General features: G+C 43.3%; 2 protein-coding genes and 1 long non-coding RNA gene across 10 annotated transcripts in view; 2 read left to right on the plus strand and 1 right to left on the minus strand.

Moving 5' to 3' along the window:
- Positions 1-3,573: 3,573 nt before the first annotated feature.
- On the minus strand, positions 3,574-17,111 carry QPCT (glutaminyl-peptide cyclotransferase). 3 transcript variants are annotated; one of them, XM_035560981.2, is made up of 7 exons: positions 16,947-17,111; positions 13,025-13,171; positions 10,537-10,818; positions 8,012-8,188; positions 7,023-7,122; positions 6,422-6,538; positions 3,574-4,319 (listed from the first exon to the last, which is right to left on the minus strand). In XM_035560981.2, exons 1-7 carry the CDS (start codon positions 17,049-17,051, stop codon positions 4,171-4,173), a joined length of 1,077 nt encoding a protein of 358 aa, XP_035416874.1. In that variant the 5' UTR covers positions 17,052-17,111; the 3' UTR covers positions 3,574-4,170. The 3 variants fall into 3 exon arrangements, with proteins under 3 accessions (XP_035416874.1, XP_035416864.1, XP_050565950.1); XM_035560971.2 differs by having other exon boundaries at positions 3,906-4,319; positions 8,012-8,191; positions 16,947-17,109; XM_050709993.1 differs by lacking the exon at positions 8,012-8,188 and having other exon boundaries at positions 3,906-4,319; positions 16,947-17,110.
- Positions 4,289-21,738, plus strand: LOC118255068 (uncharacterized). Of its 2 annotated transcripts, XR_004780866.2 has the most exons (5): positions 4,289-4,406; positions 5,880-5,977; positions 15,791-16,201; positions 18,355-18,460; positions 19,755-21,738. It is a non-coding gene; the product is annotated as an uncharacterized LOC118255068 (long non-coding RNA). The 2 variants fall into 2 exon arrangements; XR_004780865.2 differs by having other exon boundaries at positions 4,335-5,977.
- Positions 21,739-22,855: 1,117 nt separating this feature from the next.
- PRKD3 (protein kinase D3) overlaps positions 22,856-24,790 on the plus strand; it is a 40,505-nt gene continuing 38,570 nt past the window's right edge. The window contains exons 1-2 of one of the 5 annotated variants that reach the window (XM_050709994.1): positions 23,251-23,353; positions 24,050-24,161. The gene's annotated coding sequence lies outside the window, so the exon portion shown is untranslated. Of the gene's footprint in view, positions 22,894-23,122; positions 23,354-23,851; positions 23,883-24,049; positions 24,162-24,790 lie in introns of those variants that run through there. The other 4 variants (XM_050709995.1, XM_050709996.1, XM_035560879.2 and 1 more) reach the window with 4 other exon arrangements.

The following is a 24,790-nucleotide window of genomic DNA, read 5'->3' on the forward strand; positions in this document are numbered from 1 at the left end:
AGTATTTCATTTTTCAGTATGGAAAGTATTCTTCAATTTGATTGTGACTTTGTATTTTTCCTCTTTGTATTTTTCCTGTAGTTTCAGGAGAAAAAAATTACCTACTTATATGCCTGGTTTATATCCAGCATACTGTCAGTGATCACTGACAGTTCTTACTGTCAGTGCTAGAGTGCTTAACCTTTGGGGCACCCTGTGAATAGGACTCCCTAACTTGTCTCCGCCTTAGCATTATTGTTCTACCATGCATCTAGAAGGCCATGTTTCTTCACAGCCTTTCTCAAAGAGCTCTTAGCTCTGGTTGCTTTTTCTTCACTGCTCCGATGGTAACAGGGAAAGGCCTTTCAGAAATACTTCATGTTTTTTCTGTCCTCCCCTGTAATATGTATCTTTTAATTCCCTAGTCAGTACCTTCTCTGCACTTTCTTCTGCATCTCTTGGCTGTTCAGGAATGGGTTGCCCGTTCCTATTGTTTCACTTGCAACTCAGGGTGCTCTGTATTGGCTTCCACCGTGTTGATGTATATACGAAGTCAGTCTCTCCATTTGTCCAAGGTAGTTAGAGAGCTGCATTATCTCAGGGACTCCAAGTGTACTAATGTTACCTGAAGATAATGGGTTTAATAGTGATTTTTTTTTTCTCCTGTAAAGTGAGATGAGAAGAAGCAGCCGTCATTTGAATTTTCAACATCTGTAGCCCCTTCATGTTGGCTGAGAATTTTTTTTTCTTTCTTCCCTCATCCACTGTGTGTGTTTCTTGCTCTGACACATGGGGAAGGTTGTCACTCTTGCAAGCAAATCAAGGTGACGTTCTGCGTGATGGTACCTTGCTGGGATTTTGTAGGCTGAGGGTAGTGTCCAGTCTGCCACTGGTATACAGTACATGGAAGTTATAAGTAGGGAATCTAGTTCTGTGCTTCATTGGCAGCAACAATAATAGTTTCGCTGCTGTGTTAGAGTATGTAAGACCTGGAAAACTTCCACTGAAAAATGACAGTGATCTGAGGTCAGCGTTCACTCAGTGACCACCTTTGTTTCATTGCTCTGTCTCTATGTGTAGCCTCTTGGATGTGCCATTGCTGTGTGGAAATTCACTGAAGTACAGAACATTTGAACAGTTTCTGTGTATCTCGTGGGTGCTGAACTAGGCTGCACTCTCTGCAACATCTGCAACACCTTAGAGCCAGCAGAATGTTTACAATTACTACTCTCATGTGGCCTCTTTGAGAATTGTTCCTTACTCCAGTTTCATAACCAAACACTTTCCCTTTTTGTGATATTTCAAATATATTGTATTATATTGATTGCATGCCTACTTGTTTTTAATAGAAAATTAAAGCTTCATTTTATTAAAAAAATATAAAAAAATGAAGCTGATCTGTGATTTAAAATGCGAAGGGAGAATGGAATTCCAGAATTCTGAGTGCAATATGATCACTTTTACAAAATTATTTTTTGGAGTGATTGTTTACTATATATATATATATATATGTGTGTGTGTGTGTATCATATATGCAGATGATAAAGGTTCTTTTAGAGATTAGAACAGCTTTTTAGCTGCTTTATTGAAATGAATATATTCAGAATATTTGTTAAATCAGCACAGAGTAAAATGTCTCCTTTTATATGAGGAAAATAAAATCAGTGTCATCCTTGAATGACGAGGAAAAAAGTGGTAATTTGTGTGCAAAATGTTGTAGTTATCTTTTTATATATAGATATGGTTTAAATGATGCTCTCAGGTGATACTTAAATCTCAATGAGCAGCTGTGTGAAACTAAGTGTTTTGCTGGGTCTGCTACCAATGTAGATTGGGTCCTTCAAAAAGCATATTTTGCCTTTTATGATTGTATTTTGCTGCTGGGCGGTCACAATCAAAATGTTTATTTGAAACATGGTGAATAAGAATTGCTAATTTATATTGTCTTCATTCCTGGTGATAGGAATGCTGCCCCAGCTAGAGGAGAAAGAGGACTGGTACTCGCTGTTACTTCTGCCTGCCAGAGGATTCAGCATTGTTACTCCCTTAACCTGTTCCAACTGTGTTTGCGTAGGATCGCTTCACTTGTAGGTAAATGCATCAAGCGTTAGAGAATGAGGGCTGCACACTTTTACTTAAGTTTCTTGTGACAAACTGCATTGTCTTGATACAAAAGGAGCTAGAGTTTGTACTACAATGTACGTAACTAATGTATGGTGGTTTTTTTTTCCAGCTTTACCTACTGAGTAATGGCTCTTGAGTTCATTCTGTTCTGTTCCCTTCCCCCAGGTAATAACCACATGCACCTTTAGGAGGACTGTGACAGGCCAGCGACAGCCTCTTAAGGGCTGGTGGATTGATTTTTTTTCTATTACTTTTTTTTTTACTTGACTGAGATGTGACAAATCCTGCTTATTTGCGTAACTTTAAGATTACCTGAAATCCCTCTAGTGATTTCTGTCTCCTGCTGCCACCATCCAACAGGGAAGATGATTTTTAACATAAAGCCTGTCTGAATTCTGAACTGATTATCTGTACTCTGCACGCCCAGATCCTGCAGATGCACTTAGTGATACACACTGTTGAAACTGAAAGTGGAAGAGGTACCAGTCCTATTCTTGTCACTTGTCTTTCCTGGATATTTTACCAAATGTATGGACTCCTTCCTACTTGCTTTTTCTATTTTGGCGTAGTAGCAGTGAGGACTTGTCTTGTATCATGTCTTTACTGATAATAACTTCAGGTTCTTGTGCATTTGGGGGCTTAGATTTGTAGTCACATGGGTACTGGGCTGATGTACATTTTACATTCAGCAGTTGTAAATGCAGTTTAAATTTTTTGAAATGAATGATCATTTAAATTGCTAAGATGATGACCCTTCCCTCTTCTAAAAATTATAGCTCTGTGTCTCTTTAACAAAACCCTTCCTAGGGCTCAAATGTAGTTGAGAGGGCCCTCTTCCTGTCCAAAAAAACCAAAAAGGTAAAAGAAAAATGCCACTTTTTTTTTTTGAGAACCACCAAATATTACAGCAACCTGTATCTCATTTCTTTGAACTGAGTTAACAACTCAGGAGTACCGCATGCTCAGGCAGTTAGAAGTTTCTGACAAAATTGGCATGCTGGACAATTGGTTTAAATTACGTGGTTCAATTATGGTTTCAACTAACTATTGAGTTTAAAAATTTAGGCTTTCCCCAGTTACGACAACCCTCTGATCCCATGTTTCATAATGAGGCCTATTTTAGGTTAACATTCAAATACTTGAAGAACCAGAGTGGCAGCACACATTGCACGTGCCTAATGAATTTTGCAAAGTTTGAAGTGCCATAAGAGTTCGTGTCTGAAAACAAAATTAGCCACACAAACTTGATTAATATTTCTGTATATAGCCATTTTGCTATCTTTTTCTTCATCTATAGGAACTCAGTGACTTACACTGCTCAGAGTATTCAAACTACAGAGATAGTAATTTAGAATGTTATTCTCACAGGCCGAAGTAGAGGAGAATAAGATAGCAAAGAGTTCAAATAGTTTTGATGTAGTTACACAAATGTACAGTAATATTTATCTGAAAAGAAACACATCTGACCAATTTTTAGAATTTGTTTTCTACTTCAGAAGTTTTATGCACAATAGAAACATTTTTCACAAATGGTAAAATGGGAAAACAAAATGCATTTTTGTTTCATCTTGAGCAACAAAAACAAATCAGTTTCATTTTCAGGCTGTCACGTAATATTACAATTTAACAAATTTGTATTGTATTGTTTTAATGTGATTTTTCCCTCTTTTAACAAAGCGTTATAAATTTCTCTTGCTGAAGACTGCAGAAGTTGGTTGCACATTTTTTTTTAAGTAGCTACACATGTCTGGAGGCATTTCCTACTGGGATCTTAATATGCGACATAAAAACAGTGATAACAATGTGGGAAAATTCTGGGGTTTTGTTTATTCAGAGGTAAGACATGGAAAGATCAAATTCTTTCCAGGCTGAAACTAGTTCTTTTTTAATGCTATCTTTTATTTGTTTATATGGAACATTGAGCCAGGAACAACTGAATCAGTAATCAGTCTAGCAGAAAATATCACCATATTTTCCTTCGCTTTAGTGTTCTCTGATGTAATTAAATGGCAAAAGTGAAGGTGGGCAAACAGCATTTAAAATGGAGCACGATTTGTTGCCAGTGTCTCATTGCAGGTTTAGGTATTCTAGTACAAACACTTGCAGGATTTTGCTGAGATTGTCGATAGTGGTTTTGTCAAGGTTTTCTTCAGTGTCCTCCATGGTGTGCCATACTTCAGGAAAAGGAGATGGAATCAGATGGAGGACTGGAACCCCTATGAGGAAAATAGTGATATTTGGAGAAAAAATACCGCACGAGTTCTGTTAATCAAATTGATACATCACCAGTTAATGATATTCAGGTAACTACTCAATACGCTTATCTTAGAGAGGAACATGTGTTATGGCAGTTTCCTTTTACAGTCTCTTTTTTGAACCCTGTGACTGACTGCAGCCTATCTGATTGTGTGCTTCCAAAAATCGGTACTACCCTCCTTTCCCTCAAGTACTTTTTCTCCTTTTTTAAGGCACGTGTAGCTAATAGTTTTACTGTTGTGACACCTGCCCTGTTGTTTGATATATTTTTTTAAAAATTCCATGCATTGTAGTTGCTAATACTGTGTTTAGTAGCTAGAGAAGGGCAAAGAAACCATTGCAGCTCCATAAACCCAAACTGATTAGCATGTTCTCATGCCAATGTTAGGTTTGAGCACTGTCTTGAAGCAGTTTTTAGTCTTCTCCCTAAGTGTAAAATCAGTATTACTGTGTTTTTCTTCTAGAAAGTAGAAGCACTATTATCCTCAGATAAAAGAACTTATACAGTATTACAGATACTTTAAAGTTTATACATATAAAAAGTCACTGATACATTGACACGTGATGCAATTTTTCTGTAAAAGGAATTAAATCAGTCTTCTGTTTCCTGATCCTTCTTTGGGGGCAGTGGCGGAGCATTGTTTGTCTCCAGCCTCTTTCCTGTTTTATTGCTTTTCCTCTCTAGTTTTTCAGCCAAATACCACAGAGGAATATTTTATTCACTAGGCATTGTTTATGTTATTAGAAAAGGTTTTGAGGTGTAGTCCCTTATCAGCTTCCCTCGTGTAGTTTTTTTGATATCCCTGTACGTGCATGTGTGAGCTGTGTAGATTTCATTGGACCCGGGCCCTGCCTTGCTGTGAAAAATGAAAGATTGATGGAGCTGAAGAGACGATGAGCAGGACAGTGAGTGAGGTGTGACTGCTCTTGTGCCTGCTTCCAGAGCTGCATGCACGTTTTGCATTACTCAGTTAGAGAGCATAAGCAACGGTAAAATTAAGGACTGGATAGGAAGGGACCTCCCTCCTTTCCTAGGTAGATACACTCTGCGCTGAACTCATGTCACACTCCTTTTTGCTTAACCCTTCTCTAGCAATATGACTCGTATAGTCCTTGCTGTGTGTTGGGAAATTTCAACTAGAAGAATGTACTAGTTATATCCAGTACCCTTCTTTGGCCCACATTAGTTTTGAAGTTGCTGTACTGAGTGCTTGAATAGGGGAGATAAAATCCATATCCTGCACTTGGCGAAGTGCTTCAGTCATTGACCTGTAGCGGGGCAGCACCAGTATAACTGCTTTCCCTTTCTTTGCATCCCAAGAGAAAAGAATGAACGTAGAGTCAGAGGGCAGTAGTGTAGGTGTCTGCCAGGAGAGATGCTCAGGTAGGAAATTCCACTTTCAGGTACGTGCCTAATGCCAGGAGGGATTTCAGACATATTGTGGCCTTTGCTCTTCCTGCTGACTGCTGTATGCGCTTTTCCCACCCCTCAAGCTTTCACGTTTTCAATTCTTTTTCAGGATTTCAAGTTGTGAAATCTCAGTTTGCTATAGGAATGAGGATGTCTGATCTGAATATATGAGTTTTTGCAGGAGTCAGTGCCTTCAGATTTAAACAGGTAATTGTGATCATTAATGTAAATTTGACAAAAGGTCTTTAGAGATTTTTGTAGTCTTTGAAGTAGTGAAGTGTCTCACTATTTCTAGAAACAGTAACTAGCCATAACTGGCCAGTAACTGGCATAATGTAGCGTGCAGTGATATCCCATTGGGTCAGAGTTACCCATTTTTGTAGGATGCTGTACTGGTGACAGAAATTGCCATTATTTGTGTGCCCTTGGAGCTGTGCTCGTGGAAAATGATGAAGGGCATGTTTTATCTCTGCTTTTGCTCTGCTATGTTTTTCAAAGCTGTGACTCTTGACCCTCATAATGTTGGATTTGGACGCTTCAACCTGGGGCACGTAAGCTTGAAAAACAGGTTCATGTGCACTTGCTTATTTACTAAATGGAGCATTTGTTACTGAAGTTATATTTTCAAAGTGGTGTTAGAGCTGCCAGTACCTCTTAATAAAAATGGAACGTGGTCATCTTCAACCAAGCCTCGATGTAAATTATTCTGGAAGTACTGCCTCTCAACAAGGTGATTCTTCAACAGATTCATGCCGTGTAGCTTTTCCTCTGAAATTCACAATGAAAGTGGCTGTTAATGTTTCTGGACAATGTGAGGCATATTAGCACATGGGGATTATTTTTCCTCTCACATGGAAGCTTTTTCCATCAAAGAAGAAAAAGGAGTTGGGGACTGTCTTTTGCATTTGTTCAGTATTTAGAAGACCTCAAGACTGGTGGTGTTACCATCATTTTACAGAAGTGAGAACTGAAACAGAAGTGAAGCAGTTTCCAAGAGTCACAAAGCAGCAATAAGAAGTAGAATCTGTTTCATGGCTTCCAAGTGTCTGTGAGTCTTACTCAGATATTTATTAATTAAACCTGCATGAAGATTTCAGTATTTAAGATGCACCAAATTTAACATTTACATTATTAAATATTATAACTGTAAACCAAAAACATACTTTAAAAATCTAATTTACATGGCTTCATTCCTTACGAAAATACAGGCTAAGTTTTCAGATTTGTCAAGAGCCCATGCCCCTCTCCTTACCAATTGCTTGAAGCCTCTGAAACCATCGGATAGTGTTTGGAAAATAATTGGGAAAGACTGGGTTTGGTGCACCAATTAAATCCAGTAGTACAAGTAGGTCCTACAGAGGAAAGAAACTTTAATACAGAATTCTTTACATCGCTCCACCACCAGCAGCATTAATGAAACCTTGTGGTTCCTGTACTGGTCATGACCAGGTCTTTGGCTCTTGCCCAAGATCTGGCTTTTCTGCCATGGTGCCTGAGAAGAACTCGTTAGCAGAAGCTGACTCAAAACTAATGCATCCTGCTGCCTTTCCAAGGAGGAAAAAGGGAAAAAAAGGAAGAGCGTTTCTCTGTTCCTCATTCTGAAACAGGCAGTGCTGCTTTCTTTGCAGTTTGTGTGTTTCATCCCTTTAAAAGAAAAGCTATGGTAGGGGGGGAGAAAAAAAGAGGAAATTGCTTCTTCCCTGGAGAACAACAAAGTCTGTCAAGGGAAAGACATTTTATGAGTCACGAGATACAGTGACAGAAGTGTCTCAGCAATGAGTTGGGAAACCAGAAGGCAGCAGGGAGAGGGGAGGAGACAACAAAATGTAGGAATCAAAAGGCAACACAGAGAGCTTATTGTAGCTTAGCGCTGAGCGGTCTGAAACCAAGGATGAACTTGGGGGGATTTTTCAAAGGCTCTTAAGTTCTGTGCTCTTTCCTAATCACTTTGAATGATCTCTGTTGAAGGAGATGGGTATCCTAGCTTATATTCTGATAAATCTGTGCATTTTGATTTTTCTAAAGCTGCTCCTTATACTTGCATGGAGAAGGTCTAAGTGGATCCACCGGAAAAAGTCTTGCCATTTCTGTATTTTGTCGTCTCCTAGATTTCCCACAAGTTTACTTTTATTAATTTTGGTGAGGTTCATGGTTTCTTAGGAGTTAGGCCAGTTATTTCCAAATTAAATATTAAAGAATTGGAACTTACTATTACTCATTATGTAGGTGTAGGGCACTTACCATGCCCTGGAGCTGATTTGTGGTTGTTGAACCAGGTGGATGTGGAGTAGATACCATCTTCTGAGCCAAGTGTTGGGACCCATAAAGGGAATCTGAAGGGGACCACTGGACAAAAGCTTCTTCACCATCAAAAAAAATAAGCTGAAGTGAAAGGTCTGGTCTTGATGTTGAGCTGGTCTGCTGGAAGAAGTTAAAAGTAACATAACTGATTCTGGCTAGAGCATTAAGTAAAGGACAAATGCTGTAGTCATAAAAGCTGCATCGGTGCAGGTATATTCTCAGGGCACCCTATGCAAAGCCTCCTATGGCTGTTAATGTCAAACGTTATAGTGTGGTAGTGATCAATCATTATTATTTATCCAGCACAGTGACATGTCTCCAGCCTGGTGTGATGTTTGGTTCTGGTTAAAAGTTTAATTTCTGACTTCAGTGGACGTGAGCTGAGTATGTTGAGACAGGGTTGCAAAACCAGGTAGCCAAAACCCCATTTCAGATAACGGGGGAGACATGTCAGCAACAACACCTGCTGTGAGTGCTAATATTACATGACTGTGCCACAAAGGAATAATATTTCTGCTGTAGTTATGCATCAGTGGAGGTGAATTACGTAAAGTTTGTTTCACTGAAGGACGAAGAGCAGTTAGTCGTGAAAAGAATGATCATTTCTTCTCCTTCAGGGGGATTTGCAACCATCTAGGTAACTTGACCCTAAAACCAAAGCACAGACAGTGGAGTGGATACACCCTTCCTCTTCAGCAACCAAAAATAGCGTAGTAATGGAAACTGTTGAGAATATATATGATTATTTAGGGTGTGAAATTTCTTCTCGATGTAAGAGCCTTTTTTCTCTCTATTTACTAACTGAAGCCTTGTTTGCTCTGGCAGCGTTTCTTACTAATCAACAGCATGGCTAAACCCAGTTCAGTTCCAGTACATGAACAGTTTCAGGAACTGTAGTCTTGGCAGTTGCCATGAATATTTTAATCCCTCTATGAATTAATTTTACTTCAAGTGAAACTGCATGATGTGGTTAAAAAGGTGGGGTTGCTGGCAACCGTCATGTCCTGTATGGGCTACACCTCCCAGCTCGCTGGAGCTGATCCAATACAAACAATAGAGGAAAACCTCTGTAAAGTGTCGCTCACGTAGGCAAGATGATTATTGATTATGCTTACAGTAATGTATGGATTTTTCTAATGGCAATGCCTTCTTGCTGCCCTTTGTCCTTTGCACTGGACGGAGCACCTTTGATACCAGTTGTTTTGCGTTACATTTTGGAGCAAACTGCATTAATGCCATTTGAATTTTAGAAAGCGGTAGTTTTAATTACTACTGTTCAGCACTTTGCCAGGTCTGGATAATGTAAAGAGGTTTTTTTGCCCTTTAATTTTAAATTTACTCTATATAATTGGAGAAACATCAGGGTAAAGATCATGGTTTCAAGTCCAAGTATAAATAGATTTGGCTGAAAACATAACAAGGTCTGTTATGCTGCTATGAGCAGAGCGAAAAGGTCATAGCTAATGTATTAAGCAGATGGATCCCAAAGTGTATTTTGTTACAGGAGTGTACAAACGATAGCCTGTGTGAAGTAATTAGATTGCCTTTTTGTCAAGTGCTGTCATCTTACGTGATTAAACAATCATGAAACGATGTATTAGTTGCCAAAAAATCCAGTCCTTAAATCAGTGTACAGGTTGTTCCATAAATAAAAAGCAGGCAAATTTATGCTAAATGAAGCCTCTTCTAAATGGAAGCTTGGGTGCGTGTTACAGGAGTGCTTCATTCTGTGACTAAAAACCTTGGCATATTCTTAATCTTTCAGTTCTTAAATATTCTAATGTCGGAAGGTACCAAATCAGTTTCTGGAAACAAATGAAGACAGGTAACCGTAATACTTGAGCTGAGTGTATTCCAATGCTTCGTAAAGCATTTGAGAAAATTTTTCCTGTGAAAGCTCTGTTGGTGTTTGGGAATTATTCTTCTGTAAATAGTAAGTACGGAACCACTAGATGGCACTCCTGAGTGTGTGAAATAGCTTGTAGAGCTCGTAGGATCAACACGTTCTTGTGCTCAGCAATGGCAGAGCTTTGAAGCAAATTTTCCTACAGTAGGAGACTGATAACATGATATTGTCACTTGCATTGTTAAATGCAAGATTCCGAAAGCAATAAAGCCTTAGTACTGGATATGACAGGAACTTTTTCAGTAAGAGTCTGTTGCTTTTCATGTACAAAGTAGGATTATATCTAAGTCTATGAAACTTGCATTATTCACTTATAAATTGTTTTTATATAGTATATATTAGATAACTTTCAGATAGTCACACTTTCCATATCAAGTTTTAGTGTGCCAATTTACTCTACAGTAGTAGTAGCTACAGCTCTCTGGTTCCTCGTGAAGCCCGTGGGAGTTTTACTATAGGCACAGTGGTCAGAGAATCAGACACAGGCTGAAGGAGAGAACATGGAAAGGCCCTCAGGTCTATTGCTATTGCAAAAACAAATGAAAATGAAACAAACTACCTTGATTGCCTGAAGCTTGTTATCCAGGGCCCGTGCCAGCTCCAATATCATAGCACAAGGCACGGCTGAATCAGTTGCTCCTACAAACACCCTCCCGTGCCATTGCGGTGCAAAGAATTTTGAGTCGTAGTGGCAAGCGAGTACCAGATGGCGTTTTGCAGAGGGCTTGAGAGTACTGATAATATTTGAAAAGGTTTGATATCCATACGGTGTGTATCTCTGAAATGTATCTTCTTCAATTTCCCAACCAGCCTGTAACCTTTGAAGGCGATGCTTGATGTGCTGCAATTAGGAAAAAAAAAAAAGTATACCAGATGAGTATCACTTGCTTAAAAAAGATGTTGCAGACAAATTATCAGTAGCTAATTAATCACAGTGGCACTTAAGTTTATTTCTGTAAGCTCTGATAGGTAAACTGTATAGAAAAAAAATTCATGTCACTGTGTGAAATAAGCACCATCTTTGCTACCTTAGCCTACCCTCTGACTGGCTCGCTTGCTTTTCATCTCTCCATTTCGTCTCTTGTATTTCGAATCTGAGAGTTTCGAATGATTGCTCATCCATGTGACATGTTGAGATCTCCATCTCTGAAGACTCCAAGCCAGTCTTTTCCAGGTATAACCAGGATAGATTTAATGTTTGTCTACTCAGATCTAAACTCACTTCTGTGCTTAAGTGTCAAATATGGCTGCAGAGAACTTGTGGCTATTTTGACAATTACTATGTATAGATACATAGCAGTATAAATAAAACGATGGTTTAATTTTTTTAACTTCTATGAGAAATCTGCCATTCAAGTGCCCTAGGTTGTCTACAAGGCTATGAAAGGCAGTCTGGTCCTTGTAAACTAAGGAATGAATGAAGCATTTCATACGTTTAAAAATGAAATCCTTGATAAAAATGAAGACAGTAAATCTGTATGAGAGATCGCTCATTTTAGGTAACTTCCTACCTTAAGAGAATACCTCTAACTACGCCAGCTATACTTAGTACAGACTTCTGGCTAACTCTTACTAGAGGGCCATCTCTGTTGAGCAACTTATTTTTATGGGTCCCCAGAGTGCTTCTTCAAGGCAGATTCCTCTCTCTCTAAATAAACATTCACAAAAGCCTCTAAGGGGAAAAAAGAAAATAGACTTTGAAGACTTGTCCTGTTCTTAGTGAAGTCAGTGGGAACGCTGCCATAAATTTTGTGCTGGAACAAACTTCCATTTTGCTTGTGGTCACCTTACAAAAGCTTTTATGGCATTGTATGGTCTATCCACTATCTGTAGGCAGAGCAAAGGACTTCTGTTATGGATTAAGAGGAATATGTAAGCCTGGGTGAAGTTCCCAGTGTGCTCTATCTGTGAGTGGAACTAGCCCTCTCCGTTAAAGGAATCTGATACTTTTTCTGCGTCTTCACAAAGAAATGTCACCCATTGCATATTCTGTTGTGTTTTTTCCTTGGTGGAGGTCTAATTTAGTATATGTTGTTCCCTTGTAAGAAGGTGATCGTTTTTTTGAACATGATTTTTGGTTTTCTAGCCTAGGCTGTGCTGGTGTTTTGTTTTGTTTTTCTTACTTTTTCCCCTTTTATTTGGCTGCCTTCCAGGGTATCACTAAGGAAACCACAGAACTAAATCTATAGACACACAAAGCATTAAAAAGCTGCTTTTTTCCAGTCTACCAGTTGCAGAGTGGCAAATGAACTTATTGTAGTTAGGGCTGTCTTGGAGCTGTTGAGTCACTGCTTCAAGGGTAAATGAAGGCTAGTGAGATGTTGCAAGCACTTCCAAGTAAACTCAGCTGTGCCAGTGTCTTAGTCTCCTGACTGACTGATGTAATTCAGAGTGGGCAGGGTACGCAGGAGGGCTTGGTGGTGTTAAATCCTTGTGGCTCAAACACAACGTGCTGGAGATCTTATCAGCTTGGGGCCAGGTGCAGTGTATCTGTGTTAGCCCAATATTAACACGCAGCTGTTCTTGGGCCAGCGGGGCTAGTGCTCTGGATTGTCATGTTGACCATTGAGGCTGCCTGCCAGTGTGGGCTTCTCTGATCCCTTTTAGTCCGTTTTGTTTTTTTACATCCATCCAAGGCAACATTACAGGGGAGTGTAACAGCATAGCACTGCTCCAGAAGAAGAGAGGTGTGTGGGGAAGTCATTTAATTCATCCCCATGCAGGGTGTTCGAACCAGTGGCCAAAATCCTGCTCACATAAGGGAAAGGAAACGCATTGTGTTGTACTTTGGTTACCAAACCTGGGGCAAGCTTTTAAATTTAAAATAACATATTTAACATAAAGTTAAAACCAGATTTTCTTTCGCTTTGTGATGCAGCCCTAGGAAGTAATGATAGCTGAAGTGCGAGCTGTATCTTGTAGGCACTGCACAGTCTAGCCTAGAACAATGATAAGGTGCATCCTGTGTCCCTTACGTGGTCACTGAAGGCACCATCTTAATACAAAGAATAGGTGTTCGTAGAGGTTTTCAGAACCTGTTGTCTTACCTGCCGTACGGCATAGTTTCCTGGTGATCCTGAGTATCTTTCTATCAGGATGGGGCGCAAATCATTTTCCCACATTTCAGAAACATCGGTGTTTTCTGCAACTTTTTGAATAGCATCAGAATGTAAAATTCTTGGCTGGTGAGAATACTGTGGAAGGGAGAAGGAGGAAAGATTGCTGTAACTGTTACGAGACTTTTTAAATAATTTTTCTTCTAAATTACATCAAATAATACTCTAGTGTATAGGGCTTTTTCATTTTCTGACAATAAAGTTATTTAAGAAAAAGCTTTTCTGACAAGGAAAAAAAAGGACTTTTTTTTCTTTTAAGTTCTGTGGCTTTTCTATCTTTGGTTTCCATGTAAAATATACTAGTATTAAAAACACAGGAGAAATTTTTACCTACTATCCATACAAATTCAACCCCTAGCTGGGTTCTCTTTTCTGGTATCTTAATTCTGTGTATTCTACAGTCATGCCCTCAACCATGTTACCTTCAAATAAGGTTTCCTTTGTGACAGACGTGACGAGCTTTATTTTAGTAGCAATAATATTTAGCTTTATGGCCCGTCTACATTATGGGGTGCATTACTGCTAAGAAATGCATAAGCTACTTTAGTCCCAGAAAGACTGAAGCTGTGTCTTTGTGGCCTCTGCCCACAGTGGTGGTACTGGTGTGACTACACAGCACAGTGCAGCTCCTTCAGAGCTAGCCTGGGCACGCATCAGCTTTCTTAGCCTCATGGTAACCTCTGAAGTGGCAGATTGTCCCCTGTGACAACAGGTGGTAGTGCTACCTCCTCAATACTGTATTCTTTTCTGTTGCCTAAGGGTGGACCTTTAGAGCTATCTGAGGTAACCCTAGAATACTTGAGACATCCTCGTGGGGCTGGCAGGTGCAGCAAGGATGTGGGAGAGCCTTGTGATGTCCTGGAGTGGTAGCTGAATGCCAGGTGGGAGACCCAAGGACATCCCAAACACCCCTTTGGTTGCTTGATTTGAACCTACCCAGTCTCTAGCATTTGTCTTCTCAGGAGATTCCTCAGCCACTCCTGTTCTTAGTGGTTCATATTTTAGGCTCTATCATACGATAGGAGTATCCTATCCATTCCTCATTTCTGTCCTAGGGACTGCCTTCTAGTCCTCTCACCCAGCGGAAGGTCCTAGTCTGGTTGTTCGTTCTTTGTTCAGAACTGCCGTACGTGGTTATCAGACTTGCTGTCCTTCAGTGTACCCTGTCTACCTCATCCTTTTTGAAAAGAGGAAAGGGAGAGAAATGGGAGCGTGAGAGCACCAAAGCTTATAGTGCAGGATAACAGTATTTTCTATTTTGTTCCTTTCCTGTCTTACAAATGCTTAACAGTTGAGTTGCTTTGGGGCTGCTGTTGCATTGAGTTGATATTTTCATAGGTGCCAGCACTGAATATCTTAACAAAAGATGATGTAAAAAAGAAAATTCCCTCTCCTTTCCCACTTACTCATGTGCATCATTTCACAGTGGTCTGGAATGACTGCTGAAACTCATTTATTACCTGGTCAGCAAGTGTACTGACCTTGAAATCTTCTGCAGTTCTGTATAATAACCTGTTATCTTAATTACCCTGACAGATAAATATTGTCTTTAAAAAATGTTTTTTTTGGGTCTCACTATTGGTAATTTTTCTACTTCATTTGTCTATGCTGGGCAAAGCAGGCACCAACACAGATATTTTCTAGGCTTCACTGTAAACATTTAATACAACCCTTCTCTCTTTTCCTGGCTGTTATCTGTGTGAGGCACTTTCCACCTCAATTCACTGGTGAAATCAAGTAGGGGGGGGACACACAAGGATATTGAGTCCTACAATGCCAATTTCAATATAGTGTTCAAGTTAAAAACTGGATTTTAAGGCTATAAGGACACTACATTTTAGGATTTGCAGTTAACATTTTTAACGTTAACAGATTTAGAAATGGGCTAAGAAGATAACATTTCATCAGATATACTTCTACAAGTTTTCCATTTGTAGAAGATGCATAAAATGTTTCCATTTCTGAAAGACTAAAAGTTTATTATAGCAGAATTTAAACCAATGTATAAAAGACACAGATGAGAAAGTGACAGAACTGTTCTGTTTAGGAGAGAGAAAATCTACAACTACAGACTTCAGAAGTGTGGAAGGACAAAATAATGATGGATGTTCTGAAAATATTCCTTAATTTGAATAAGTGAAGGGCTTGATGAGAATGCTGAATCATGTCTAGCCTGTAGCGCAGTAGAGCATGCCTGCTGGTTGTGGCCATGGAATCACTTTGCAAAGAAACATTATTATTTAAGTACAAATGTATGAAAACACTTCAGAAGAGAAGAAACAATTTGCATTCCTTGTAATGGAAATATGCTCAAATTGGGAATCAAAAGGAATTGCAAAGGTGGTCACAAAATAAAAGCATAACAGAATGAGATCCATAAGTGGCTCATTCCTTAGGGTTGCTTGATCCATAATTCCTCCATGGCCATGGCAGTGAGGCAGAGCAATGTGTTTATGGCATGGTTACTATTAAACCTTTTGTACTAAGCAGAATAAAACTGCAAGATTTCTACTTCTTCTAGCAGCCCATGCTTGTCTTGCTGATTTTGATATGTTTCTGCTCAACGACAATGGAAGTTTGTTTCTAAGAGCTTGTAAGTTTAGACCCAGTTCCTCCTCCTCAGTGAGCTACAGCAGCAGGAGGGAATGGTCGGTATGCTCTTAAGACTTTCAACTTCTGTCTCATACTTGCCTTTAGGGAGAAGGAGAAAAAGTTGTCAAGGGACAAGAATTTGATGAGAAAGAGGAAGTGGTTCTTGGTTAGTGTCTGCAAGGGCAGAGGAGTTCAGCTGCTATGGTTCTGCGGTTAGATGGCATTACATCATTAGCAAGCAGATTGTCTGGTTGGAAAGGAATGAGGTAAAGAGTGCATTTGTGTGGGTTAAGGGGACTGAAGAAAGAAGCACCAGGGCTATGTGTATATATATATTCTTGTCTATATTATAAGCATATAGATTCTATATATGAGGCAGATGTTATATATAGAGATAACATGACTAGAAGAGAATGACAGTTTCTCTTGATTTCTTTTTTTTTTCTTCAAAAAAAACACCCACCAACCCTTCATTGAACGGCATCATGGAGAAAACGGATCGACGACTAAGCGGAGGTGAGTGGAAATGTATGAAGGAAGTTCCCTTTCACCCGTTTGTCCTGGCCTCTGATTTAGGGGTGAAGGTAACACTGCGTTGGGGTGGTAGAGCTGTGCCAGTTGTGGGTGACCGCTGGGTTCAGCTCTTCTACAGCCACCTGAGGATGGGCCCTAAAGGAGGGTTTTCTATTTCGGAATTGGCGAACATTTCAATTAAATGATATCCACCATTCTATGGTCTGCTGTGTACCTCGTGATTTAGTTCATTAAGATCTATGCCAGTGTTTCATAATCAGGCACTAAGAGTTGTCACATGGAGAACGAAGTAGAGGTTTTACTGCTGTTGATTTTTCCTTTAGCGTTATATTGAGATTGGTTTTCTCGCTGGTTCAGGCACCGCTGTAGATAGATGCATGAGAGCCCGCCGTGGCCCCACGCGATGCTACCCTCATGTCTCCTCGCAAACCAGTTAGCGGGAGCCATCAGCACCCTCCCCGCTCCTTTCTCCTCCCCAACAGGGCATGGCTGGAGGACGGGCCCCCCGTTTCCCGGCGGCCGAGCCGCCCTGACCGTGTGGGGCCGGCTCCCCAGGTGCTGCCCCTCAGCCTCCCGCCCAGCCGCCCCCTGCCCCCGGCGGCGGCCATGAGCGGGGGCGGCCGGACGCCATCTCCCCTCACACCTGCGCCCGCCCTGCCCGCCCCGGCGGCGGGACCTCTGCGGGGGGTCCCTGGCTGAGGGGAGGGGAGGCAGAGGTTAAACCCACCTTGAGCAGCGTCCAGCCCGTGCCGCTCTCCCGCCCCTGCGCCGGGGGAAGCCAGGAGGCGGCGGCGGCGGCGGCCAGGCAGAGCGCCCCGGCCAGCCCCGCCATCCCGCTCCTGCCGTCCGGGCTGGAGGAGAAGGGGCAGTGCTGCGGCGGGCGGGGAGGGGACGGAGGAAAGGGGAGGAGGAGGAGGAGGAGGAAGGAGGGTGCCCACGGCGGGAGGAGCCGTCCCCGGGGGTGCCCGGCTGGGTTGGTGGGGAGGGGGCTGCTGCGAACGGGGCTCTGGGGAGCGCTGGGCTGGGGGCTCTGTGGGGCGGCGTTAGGAGCCCCGCGCCGTCCTGCGGTGGTGGTGGGCCGCTGGGGACAGGTCTGCCGCTGCGAGGTGTTACCGGCTGTAGCTGCTTGTAGCTGTCCTCATGATGCTTTCTGGGCCTACAGTGACAGCTCCTGCTACCAGAATTTGTGCCGAGTGATGTCTGGTAAGAGGCCAGTTAGAATGGTTGAAGCCAACGGAAAGGCTTCTGAGCATATCAGCCCTGTAGGTCGGACAGTATCACCAGCCTCGCTCTGTGCTCTCATGCAAAACATCTGACGTTTTCATCACAGATATTCCAGTTAAAATCCACAACTTTTACACTTTTGTTAATGTTCATACTTAATGCTCAAACGAATTGAATGAAAAGAAAGTCAAAATGAAGGCAGAAATGAAGGAGGGAGCAGGACTACTCATCCTGCTGCTCTTCAGCATCATACTGAGGAGCCCCATCCTGAAAACTACAGCTTTGCAAGCATCTGAAGTGCCTGTGAGGCTGCTTTTAGAGAACTAGAGCCATTTGTTGATTTGCAGTTCCTGACCCCAATTCCGCAGGTTTCCTAAGAAAGCCAAGGGATCCACGGCCCAGCATACCGATGGACTCGCTGGTGATGATAGTTCTACTGCTGATTCAACGTCCTTGTAAGCTGATACTAAGAATTTGGCTGTAACCAAATTTATATCAGTGGCGTTCAATTTTCACACAAGTCCAAATGCAAAACCAAGTCGTCGCTGAGTAGGAGAAATGTGCGATCACTGAGATCACCACAAAAGACCAGCGTGGGCTACAAACACTATCAACAGACCCTTAAGCAAAAGCCCCATCACGTCGGCAGAGACCAGTCATGGGAAGTTGCTCTCCATCCACCTACTAAGACGACAGTGACCCTAACAGGACTGTATAACAGAACAACAGCCTGTTCCCTTCAGTCCTAGCTCTTGTGGTTGACTACACAACCCTGATGCTGGACAAAGTTTCTGGCTGATGTGCCAGAGTTCTCATACAATTTAGCAGGAAAAAAAAATACAATGTATGCAGCAGAAATTTGCCAAGAATATAAGCTTGATTCAGGACTAGCTAATACTGTCTTCCCCCAGGGGACCACTGAGGGCTACAATTCCTTCGCAGAGTACAAGTACGGCAAGTGTAGAGTCGGCGTAAGAGGGCATTGATCACACCTCCGTAGAAAATGCAGATAAAATGGTAAGTACCAGACCAGATATGTAAAGGTAGTGAAAAGGATGTTTTTAAGCTTTTCTTCCCCTTCCCCCAACCCATTAGTTCAAACAGTGTCATGCTTGCTGTTGGCCCTTTGGTAGGAACAGGTTGTTTGCTTTTTGTTAAAGTATTAGTGGAATTGGTCAAGGTCATTAACCTGGGAATTTAAGCACAAAAGCTAAGAAGAAATGGGGACGGTGCTCCCTGATTCCGCTTCCCAGTGAACTGAAATCTGGCCGTTAGCCTTTCTAAAAGTAAACCAACTCAGTTCTGTGTCAAGCACAGGTTGGCTCATGTGAGTGAGTTCTGGTGCCTGCCCAGGGAAACAGGAACATTAGAAACCCGGCAGGGGAATCAGTAAAGTTGAATCTGAATGCGGCGTGTGATGGAGACCTTTCGGGGGATTTTTAGACAAAAACTGCTTCTGGCTTCACAAAAGACAATATACAGAAAATTAGAAATGGAAGCTGATGCCTTGACTTTCAGTTTTGAATTTATTTATTTTTTTAATCTCGCTATAAATATACAAATATGTCTGGATTAAAATGAGTCTGGACCTATTATGAATGTGTTGTACATGTTTTATTTTCACTGTAGATGAATGCTTTGTATCGAGATTGAAATGTCAAAGCTGATTAACATCTGTAATTGCCACAGAGAGCATAACAACACTGAAACACAGTTTTCTTCCCTTAATTGAACTTGCCATACTAAGATTCTCTTCAGCAAAGCAGTTATGTCTGCTCTTAAATCGGTCCCTACCCAGCCAAACAACACAACATGTTTAACTTCAGGATAGATTTTGGTCCGTATTACTTTCAAAATTTGGAAGGGAGACCTCCCTCCCTTTCCCATTCATAACTTCCCCCAAGAGTTCTCTGTCTAATGATATGCAGAAGAACAAGGAGGCAAAAATAGTAATAAATTGAAGCGAAGCATAAATCAGAGCAGTACACAGCTGAAAAGGGAAATACGTAACTATTTAAAAAATAATACACCAAGTTAAAAAATGGAACCAAAGGTGATAACATTTTGTTTTCTAGTGATTTATAAAGGAAAAATGCATTGTTTAGTCCTACTCCGTGCTACCAAATTGAAGAGACGTCAGCAGATTTCTCAGCGGTTAGCTGTTCTATGTATCTAGTCAGTTTATTAGCTCGAAAAGCAAATAGATGTAACAAGGTATCATTTAGAGGAAAAACAAGTAGGTTATTTGAAGAAAGCCATATGTTATCTGTGAAAATGCAACCTGTGTTGCTTCTCCCCTGTGGCCCAGCAGATGCAGCAGTGAGAGAAGCGCGCGGGGAATGGCACTGCCAAGGGTTGCGGGCTCCACACATTCCCATCTCCGCAAGCCGGTGGAACTCCTGCACCTTCTGCCTCTTCAGAGACATTTTGGACGCTCGGCTCTTGCGGCTAATGGGCCCAGGGCAGGGAGAGGAGCGAGCGTGCTTTGTTGTGTGTTCAGACTCGCTAACAGGAGGTGATTTTGTGCCCGAGCTGTGGCTGGTTTCCCCACAGTGGTACGGCAGCGGGTAGGTTATGCAGGCTGGGATTTCCAGAGTCTGCAGCCTGGCTGCTGCGTGTTCAGAAACAAGTGGGTGGCTCCTAGAAGCTGGAGCAGAAAGGCGGCAGGGCTGGTGTTCAGACGGAAGCACGCAAGCCTGGAGGTGCACCCCGTGCTCGTGTGCATCCCGTGGACCTGAAGCACCACTATTCATACAAGTCAGCCCACCCGCTGCTGATTTCTGTAGGTTTTGGAACAGGGCCTCTTTGAGGCTGTGAAAGCCCTGGGTTTGGCGCTTCAGACTTAAGAGAGCCTGTTTCTGTGGGTGTATTTGCAGGCAGTGTTTTAGTAAACTGAGTGTGCGGGTGAGCCCTAAACACTTATTTAGGGAAATAACTTTATGTTTGTCTCATAATTGGTAGAGGAGGATGATATGATTTGAGTGAGGCTACCCACCTGGTAGGAGTAAGGATTCGTGAGACCATTCTTTAAACTTGTGGTGGGTACGTGAACTCCCAAAGGTCAATTATATATAATTAATAATATAAATATATACTTTTCAGTGGATTTATGCCAGGGTAAATTTGATTCCATGTGTTTTTAAGCCTGTACTAAACTTTCCACTGCTTTTTTGGAGGTAGATTTTAGGACAAAGTTCAGCTAAGGGCTCAAACCGAGACGATGAGGTAATTACACAGAGGCATCCACATTGCAGGATTTTATCCAAACCAAACCTGAACTCCTAATTCTTGTTCAGTTCTCCTACAATGGGGGTGAGGAAAGGAGACCATGAACTGAAAAAAAAAAAAAAAAAGGATGGAGAAAAAAAAGCCTTTTAACTGTTTGTTCAAATAGATATTAGTTCCTCTTTCTGCAAGCATTTCTTGCAGAACGTGCAGATTGTGAATGGGCACATTCGCTAAGCAAGAGCAGCGTCAAAAGCAATGAAAAATAATCATGGCAGTATACGCTTACGGTATTTCTCAGACAAATGCACTAGTCAACTCTCCTAGGACATTGCCTTCTTTGTAACCCAGTCAGATGATATGCAAATGTTCCAAACACCAGGCTGGTGAATAGAAACGAATATATTAAGTTTCCGTTTACAGACACAGAACATCCAAATGCTATAGGCAGTGATTTCAAACTGGGAAAAACTGGATGGGCTTTTAGAGTTATAAAACAGTCGTTCCAAATGCCCCTTTTCTATATGACAGGTACTGGTCCGTCTAGAATTAAAAGCTGGGTTTTTAACAGCACATAACAGTAGAAGCTATGTGTATTTCCTGCTATCATGTGGCTGTAAGAGGTAGCAATTTGTGAAGCGCAGCTGGCTTCAGCAGGGAAAGCTCTGAGCAGTGAAAACAAGCTCACCATCTGAGAGAGGGATGGGGGCTGTGAAACGGATGCAGAACATTGATGAAACCCACAGGAAATCACTAATTATGAGAGTCACAACAATTATAAAATGGGGCGCTTACGCTGTCCATTGGCAGTCGGGGCTATGCTGTCGTAAGGCTGTGCTACGCGGTCGCAGACTCAGTTGGGCATATACACAGATGTCTGTGCTTCTCTATAGTTAGATGCTGAAATGCAGAGCTGCTTTTGGGTGTGTGTTTTTACTCAGAGCTCTGCACGAAGAGAACATTTTGGGATGCTTCAGGAGCATCCATTAGTATAAAGTACGAGCGTGTCAATGCTTATAGCTGTTTGCTTTGTTTTGGCTGATGTTTTCCTGTGTTCTAGAATAAATTGATTTTAACTAATCCGTCTTCTGTTCTAATTTATGAAAAAGCAGCTCTGCTGGCTTAGAGCAGCAAATTAAATGGCACCAACCCTATTGGATGATATAAAGCTGAGCTCCTCTACAAAGAAGTATAATCGTTGCCCAGTGTCTGTGGTAATGCCTAATATCCATCTGGTATTGCCTGCAGTTGGCTATTTTTAGGGCTGTTACTTCGATTGTGAGAAGCCTGCTGCACTTTAAAAGCTCTAGAGTACGACTCCTTGCTGTGCTAAACATCAGAAATCATGTTTATGGAGGCAAGCTCTGTGTTTATAGTGTTGGTGTGTGGGAGTCCCACTTCAGGAGGAAAAAGGAAACGAAGATTGCTCAGTTATCTTGTGCAGAGCTTTGGCAAGAACATCCTCTATTCATGGAATAGCCTTCATTAAAAAGTCCCAGGGTGTTTTTAGCATTCAAAACCAGTTAAAAGCAGAATCAACTATTAACTGCTGCAGTTTGGGTTTAAAGTAGTTCCAGATTTCAACAAGAAGCTTCAGGCTAATTATTTATCAAATAAGCTGTCTCCAGCGAGAACACCAGACGTTGTTATAGACCCTACCAGCTGCTCTGTAGAAGGGGTTGATGCAAACTAGGGTGAAGTAAGCGGAAAGACTCCACCGGGCCTCAGTGGGTTTTAGGTCAGGCCCCAGGAGCGCGAGATGAAGGAAACGAACAGCGTGCGTTACACAGAGCACCGCGAATGACAAAGCACTAATCTGCTGCCCCATCTCTGAGCCGAGAACCAGAATCCTTTGAATTTCTGTCGACGGTTCCCTTCGTCCACGTGGTCTGGTAAGTCATTTCAACCCCTGCGACTGCTCCTGACGGGGGGTGCGGCGTTAAGAACAGGCTGGACGCCCGTTCACGGGGGAGGATGGCGGGTGGTCTTCAACGGGGGGCTTCGGGCTGGGGGGGGCTCCGCACCGCTTTATGCGGTGTTCGTGCTGAGCGGGCAGAGCTCTGCCCACGGTGCACGAGCTGCCCGGCGCCGGGAGGCAGGAGCGGGGCACTCGGAGCCTTGGGGCCGGGGGCGAGGCCGCGGCGGCGGCCGGCGGGGCGCTGTGGCGGGGCACGCCGAGCGTTTCCTGGGCAGGGCCGAAGGGCCGCCACCCACGCCCCGTCGAGGTGAGCCCGGAGCGGCCGGGAGGGGGCCGAGGGGCCCCGCGGGGCGGCCGGGGGAGCTGGAGGCGGCGGCGGCGGCGGCGGCGGCGGCGGCGGCGGGAGGGGCCCGCGGAGGCGGCGATGCCGAGCGCCCCCCCCCCCCGCCGCCGCCCCGCTAGCGGTTACGGGGCAGCGGCCGCCACGGGCGAGAAAAGTAACGGAAACTCTGGCGGGGCCCCGCGCGCATGCGCCGCGCTCCTGCTCGGCGAGGGGCGCGCCGGGCCTCGTAGTTCGCCTCCCCGCCGAGCCCCGCGTCGGAGAGGGGCGGCGGGACTACGGCTCCCGGCAGCCCCCGCGCCGCTAGCCGCGTCCCCCGGGCGGCTCCTGGCGTGTGCGGGGAGAGCCGCGGGGCCGCGCGGCGGGTGAGATGCGCGCGAGGCAGCGGCGGCCCCGGGGGCAGCCGGCGGCGGGCGGGGCCGCGCAGGTGAGGGCGGGGGCGCGGGGGGCGCGCGGCGCGGCCGTTAGGGCCGGGGGGCGGCGGCGGGGCCGGGAAGCGGGCCGGGAAGGGCGGCGGCGGAAAGGTCCTGCCGCGGGGGGGGGCGCCGCCACCCTGCCTCCGGGAGCGAGGGAGGGAAACGGCCGAGGAAAAGGGGGGAAACGGGCATCTGCCGGCGGGGCTGCGGGGCTGAGGAGGGAGCCTGAGCGCTGCCCGTATTCTTCCTGTTTGCGCGTGGCCTTCGTCTGCACCGCGCTGAGTGCCGCCTTCGAGGCACAAGGTGCCTCTGCAGGTGTCTGTGCCGGCGGGCCAGAGACTCTTGCGTATTTGTAGGCGTTGCTCTGTAGGTACCGGTGCTGAGGGTCCAGAAGGCAGCGGTTTGTTCTCTCCTCTGGAGCCCCTGCCAGGAGTTTTTGTCGGAATCAAGACCTGGTTTCCTTCCTTGCAGTCCTGTAACCCCGCTTCTTTACCTTCCTCATAGGATGCAACGGCAGAGAGCTTTTGAGCTACGGTGCTGGTAAACCTGAGGCGTGCCTAGTCTATTAACCGGACTCCTTAACTGATTGCCAGCCATATTTCTAGTAAAGATAGCTTATACTGCATGTGACAAACTGGCATTCCTTTTCTAAAACATCTTTCCATTTAATCCTAGTAATACTTTCTCTGTTTTTTTCTGTATGTAAGGGAATGAAAAATATCCAAGCTTATTGATGTCGGCATCCCATGTGGTTTCGCGCTCCTTTAACCAACATAGCGACACGTAGTATCGGTGTGCTCAGACTGCTTCCTTATACAGGTAGCTCTTTCGGTGGAAGGCGTTGCGTGGGGCATCTGAAAATGTCTATTTTCTAGCATTTCCGATGCATTTGGCCAGAATAAAATTAATAAGCATGATTCACAGTTCTGGTGCTATCCAAAATGGTAATCAACCTATTTTGACTCAGCTCTGCAGAAATAAATGAGAACAGACAGTGGTTTAAAATAAGTAACATGAGTTAGCTGTAAAGGGTAAACATAATGGGATGCTTTGATGTATTTAGACTGTTGATCCTATAACTAAAAATCGTTGCCAAAGTTACGAAGTGCGAGTCTGACTTCCTTCATTCTATACTACCAGAGATGACTTGGGTCTGGATAGAGCTGCTCGGTACTGTTTGGAAACTCTCCGTAGTTGGAGTGGACAATGTGCTTGAGCATTTGTCTTTCCTTCCAAATGCTTGAAATACTGAATCAGATAGTGCACCAGCTTGTAATAAGCAGTTTGAATCTCTGCTCATGAAACTCAAAAAAAAAATAATCCAGAATGCAGTAATGAAATGATTTATTTTAAAAGGTTGTGGCAGGCTGTCTTTTTTATCAGATGTGTAAGCACTAAATTATTTTTTTCCAAAGGAACTGATGCTCTATTGTATGTTATCTATTTTC

Source organism: Cygnus atratus, chromosome 3 (assembly GCF_013377495.2).
Source record: "Cygnus atratus isolate AKBS03 ecotype Queensland, Australia chromosome 3, CAtr_DNAZoo_HiC_assembly, whole genome shotgun sequence".
NCBI lineage: Eukaryota > Metazoa > Chordata > Aves > Anseriformes > Anatidae > Cygnus > Cygnus atratus.

Bases quoted from the DNA above. Each gene is read 5' to 3' on its own strand.
- QPCT (XM_035560971.2), bottom strand. From the start codon at position 17,051: ATGGCGGGGCTGGCCGGGGCGCTCTGCCTGGCCGCCGCCGCCGCCGCC. The intron at 7,123-8,011 runs GTAAGTGCCCTA...TTTCCTCTGTAG, and splicing joins CAAATCAGCTCCAGGGCATG to GACCTACTTGTACTACTGGA. The intron at 6,539-7,022 runs GTAAGGAGAGGG...TGTGAATTTCAG, and splicing joins TCAGAGGCTTCAAGCAATTG to AGGAAAAGCTACACGGCATG.